The 5000-nt window shown below is 45.6% G+C and overlaps 1 protein-coding gene across 3 annotated transcripts in view; it reads right to left on the bottom strand.

Annotated features, from left to right (window-relative positions):
* Positions 1-591: 591 nt before the first annotated feature.
* The window catches only part of eci2 (enoyl-CoA delta isomerase 2), a 14527-nt gene continuing 10118 nt past the window's right edge, over positions 592-5000 (bottom strand). For all 3 annotated transcript variants that reach the window (XM_078268049.1, XM_078268047.1, XM_078268048.1), the window contains 6 exons: positions 4934-5000; positions 4565-4685; positions 3367-3456; positions 3013-3156; positions 2545-2706; positions 592-1407 (listed from right to left, as the gene is read on the bottom strand). The exon at positions 4934-5000 is cut by the window's right edge and continues 36 nt beyond it. In XM_078268049.1, the coding sequence (XP_078124175.1) occupies positions 2551-2706; positions 3013-3156; positions 3367-3456; positions 4565-4685; positions 4934-5000 (578 nt within the window). In that variant the 3' untranslated portion in view covers positions 592-1407; positions 2545-2550. The remainder of the gene's footprint in view (positions 1408-2544; positions 2707-3012; positions 3157-3366; positions 3457-4564; positions 4686-4933) is intronic.

Genomic DNA, 5000 nt, shown 5'->3' with positions numbered 1-5000 from the left:
GAAGCTGCTCTGTGTTGACTTTGGGTCAAACTGACCCGTTTTCAATGTTTGTTTTATATCAGAAAATATATGGGACGTAGAAATAAGCGCTGAAAATGTGTAGAAGAAACATTTAACAATTTATAACGTTGGAAAAAGCCCAAAAAAAGTAAAAAAAAAATATATTTTTCCAAGGTTGATGGGAAGACAACGCAAGGGTTAAGGTTAAAAAAACCTGCTTAGTTCCCGTGTTGTCCTCCCGTCAGCCTTGAATAAACCCATTTTTTTTTGTACTTCTACACATTCACAGCGCTTAGTACTCATCACATGCAACATATTATAGGTTTAGTCTCATTATTTTGAGGGTTTTCTTTTGCGTTTCTGAAAAAACTTCTGATTCAGAAGCTGAAAAGACGTTCTCGGCTGCTTTTAGGAACCAAAACGCTGCCAGCTTCTTCTTTTCTTTACTACTAAAACGCCCAAAATTATAATTATAAATGTTTTGAGGGGGACAAATCTCCCTCTTCTAAACATTGGAGGGCCATATCCCCCGTTTCCCCCCAAAATCTACCTGCCTATGTACTAAATATTAACATAAAACACAACTTTGAGTCATTCCAAAGTCTGTTTTTAATGACCGGACACAGACGAGAGTTCAACCTCTCACAGATGTTACGTGGTGTTTAAGGCACTTCAACGATCCACAGAAATACTAACTGAGTCTTACATTCAGACATTCATCATGATGTTAGTCAGCGCTGGAACAAGTATTCAGATTACTGCAGTAGAAGTACTAATACCACACCGTAATAATACTCTGTTACAAGTTATAAGTATCATCAGGAAAATGTAGTTAAAGTATTAAAACATTGCAGAAAGTGTGAAGGATCCAAACAGTTGTGTGTTTAATGAGACACACACAGACACACTTACAGACACATACACACACAGACACACTTACAGACACAAACACACAGACAGACAGACACACACAGACAGAGACACACACAGACAGACACACACACACACACACACACACACACACACACACACACACACACACACACTTACAGACACACACACACACACAAACACACACACAGACAGAGACACACACACACAGACAGAGACACACACAGACAGACACACACACACACACACAGACACACAGACACTTACAGACACACACTTACAGACACACACACACACACACACGCAGTTATAGTGTTGGCTAGTTTTCATTTATGTGTCATATTTTCATTTATTTAAGTACATGTACTTAGTTACATCCCAGCTGTGAGATGTTTGTTCCCAGTCAGACACACGCCACCGAGCTGCTCCAGGATCAGTCGTCATCACATCTGGAGACTTTAAACTCACCACGGCGCTCTGGTGATCCGACATGTGCTGTGTTTGTGAAGCCCGAGTCTGGAAGAAGAGAGACGAGAAGTCAGATCCGTCAGTCTACAAACTTTCAAAGTAGGAAATCTGAAGTTGTGCAGAACAAGTTACTCCCTGCTACACTCTGCAGTGCCTGACACACCAGACTCCATGTAAATAATCAGGACTTTTATCATCGTAAAACACACTTCATTCAAAGTTGACAGAAACTAAATCAAACTACCAAAAGCCGTCTTGGTTCATCTTTCCACTGTTCCAACAATCACCACTCTGGTTTGGTTGAAATAAACCCTTAATTCACCCATTTACATGTGGAGATATGCTGGCTCTATACACGCTAAAAGTCCTGATTATTTACATGGAGTCTGGTGGGAATATGCTGGCTCTATACACGCTAAAAGTCCTGATTATTTACATGGAGTCTGGTGGAGATATGCTGGCTCTATACACGCTAAAAGTCCTGATTATTTACATGGAGTCTGGTGGAGATATGCTGGCTCTATACACGCTAAAAAGTCCTGATTATTTACATGGAGTCTGGTGGAGATATGCTGGCTCTATACACGCTAAAAGTCCTGATTATTTACATGGAGTCTGGTGGAGATATGCTGGCTCTATACACGCTAAAAGTCCTGATTATTTACATGGAGTCTGGTGGAGATATGCTGGCTCTATACACGCTAAAAGTCCTGATTATTTACATGGAGTCTGGTGTAGTTTGGTGATGGTGATTTCGGGGCTGTTTCATGTTAAACTAAAAGGATCTTACTCTTTAACTAAAAGGTCTATCTCTGTAGGGATCCATCCTATAATGTTGTCAGACACTTAGAATAATAATCTGAGTCTGTCAGCAGCAACAACAGAACTTTTAGTGACTCTAACTGCTGCTGAACATTAGTCCTGTAGGGTAACATTACAGCTTGTTACTAACTGCTGCTGAACATTAGTCCTGTAGGGTAACATTACAGCTTGTTACTAACTGCTGCTGAACATTAGTCCTGTAGGGTAACATTACAGCTTGTTACTAACTGCTGCTGAACATTAGTCCTGTAGGGTAACATTACATTGTCTGTCTGAGAGCTTGATGGAGTGGACCGTAAACATTTATTTAAAAGTGAATACACACACACACACACACACACACACACACACACACACACACACCTTGTCTCAGAGTTTGGCCTTGGCCTGGAAGAAACTCATGACGGCGTTGAAACACTCGTCTGACGTCCATCGCTCCATCAGACGCTCCACCTCGGCGTCGTTCACAGCGTGGAGACGGTCCTTCTCCATCGACCGGATCAGCTGTTTAGAGAGAGCCAGAGACTGAGAGGTGGGGGGGGTGAGAAGAGAGAGAGAGACAGGAAATTAATTATTTTATTATTAATTGTTATCCTGTGTGTTTCTGCATGTGTGTGTGTGTGTGTGTGTGTGTGTGTGTGTGTGTGTTTGCATGTGTGTGTGTGTGTGTGTGTGTGTGTGTGTGTGTGTGTGTGTGTTTCTGCATGTGTGTGTGTGTGTGTGTGTGTGTGTGTGTGTGTGTGTGTGTGTGTGTGTGTGTGTGTGTGTGTGTGTGTGTGTGTGTGTGTGTGTGTGTGTGTGTGTGTGTGTGTGTGTGTGTGTGTGTCTCACATTGGGGGGCAGCTTGGCGTAGGCCTTCAGGCGGCTCCAGACCTCCGACTGGAAGCTGCTGTCGGGGAAAACCTCGGTGACGAGCCTGAGGTCACAGGCCTGCGCCGCCGTCAGCTTCTTGTTGAACAGAAGCATCTCGCTGGCCTGGACACGTTATTAACAGTCTATTAACAGTCTATTAACAGTCTATTAACAGTTTAGAGAGGTGGGAGTACTTTTGATATGGCAATATTCAGAACCATTTAAGTCATTTATTTTGTACTTTTCTCGTCATACATGCAGTTAGTAATCACGTCATGAAGAGGTCAGACAACTGTGAAGGTGAGGCTCACTACGGCCCGGAGGCCTGCGTACCTTGGCACTGCCCATGATTTTGGGGAAGGTGTAGGAGGAGCAGCCTTCAGCACTCTGACCCAGCTGACTGAACGGAGTGTGGAAGGTGGCCTGACAGACAGACAGACAGATACATAGACACAGACAGACAGACAGACAGACAGACAGACAGATTACTATCATCAACTTCAAGGGGCCAGATACAGCAAAGTCACGACTAAAAGTGTGTGCACCCTGGAAGAAACCCTCTGTGTGTGTGTGTGTGTGTGTGTGTGTGTGTGTGTGTGTGTGTGTGTGTGTGTGTACCCTGTCTCTATCTGTGTGTGTACCCTGTCTGTGTGTACCCTGTCTGTGTGTGTGTACCCTGTCTCTGTGTGTGTGTGTGTACCCTGTCTCTGTGTGTGTGTGTACCCTGTCTCTGTGTGTGTGTGTACCCTGTGTGTGTGTGTGTGTGTACCCTGTCTGTGTGTGTGTACCCTGTCTGTGTGTGTGTGTGTGTATGTGTGTGTACCCTGTCTCTGTGTGTGTGTGTGTGTGTGTGTGTGTGTGTGTACCCTGTCTGTGTGTGTGTGTACCCTGTCTCTCTGTGTGTGTGTACCCTGTCTGTCTGTCTGTGTGTGTGTGTGTGTACCCTGTATGTGTGTGTGTGTGTGTGTGTGTGTGTGTACCCTGTCGTGTGTGTGTGTGTGTGTCTGTCTGTGCGTGTGTGTGTGTGTGTGTACCCTGTCTGTGTGTGTGTGTACCCTGTCTGTGTGTGTGTACCCTGTGTCTGCGTGTGTGTATGTGTGTGTGTGTGTACCCTGTATGTCTGCGTGTGTGTATGTGTGTGTGTACCCTGTCTGTGTGTGTGTGTGTCTGTCTGCGTGTGTGTATGTGTGTGTGTGTACCCTGTCTGTCTGCGTGTGTGTACGTGTGTGTGTACCCTGTATGTGTGTGTACCCTGTCTGTCTGCGTGTGTGTGTGTACTCTGTATGTGTGTGTGTGTGTGTGTGTGTACCCTGTATGTGTGTGTGTGTGTGTACCCTGTCTGTCTGCGTGTGTGTATGTGTGTGTGTGTGTGTGTGCCTGTGTGTGTGTGTGGTACCCTGTCTGTCTGCGTGTGTGTACGTGTGTGTGTACCCTGTATGTGTGTGTGTGTGTGTGTTTGTACCCTGTCTGTCTGCGTGTGTGTGCACCCTGTCTGCGTGTGTGTGTGTACCCTGTATGTGTGTGTGTGTACCCTGTCTGTAGCATAGACCAGGTCGAAGAGTCCCAACACTGTGACTGAGATTCCTACAGCCGGTCCGTTCACCACGGCAACCAGCGGCTTTGGGAAGTCAATGTAGGCCTTCACGTACTCCCTGTAGAGAGAACATCACAGAGTCAGACTGCAGTCCGCTCGGTTTCCAACATTTGTCACTATGACAACCTGTGCCGACGTCATCACGGCATTATATCCAACAGGTACTGCGAGCAGCGTTGGGCAGTAACGTTTGCATCAGGTTATAGAGACAGATTTCAATTATTCAGGAGAGTTTGGCTCCAAAAACACACACAGTAACAGTGTCAAGTGTCCAGCTGGGCCTGCTGAAGGTCAGCTGATGATCACCTGAGCAGATCTCCCCCCCGTCTGGCCATCTCGTCCACCCCCCCCTCGGGGATCTTGGTGAAGTTGG

This window comes from Sander vitreus, chromosome 14 (genome assembly GCF_031162955.1).
Source record: "Sander vitreus isolate 19-12246 chromosome 14, sanVit1, whole genome shotgun sequence".
Taxonomy (NCBI): domain Eukaryota; kingdom Metazoa; phylum Chordata; class Actinopteri; order Perciformes; family Percidae; genus Sander; species Sander vitreus.
The sequence above is the reverse complement of the archived record's forward strand: the minus strand, read 5'-3'. Positions and strand labels throughout refer to the sequence as shown.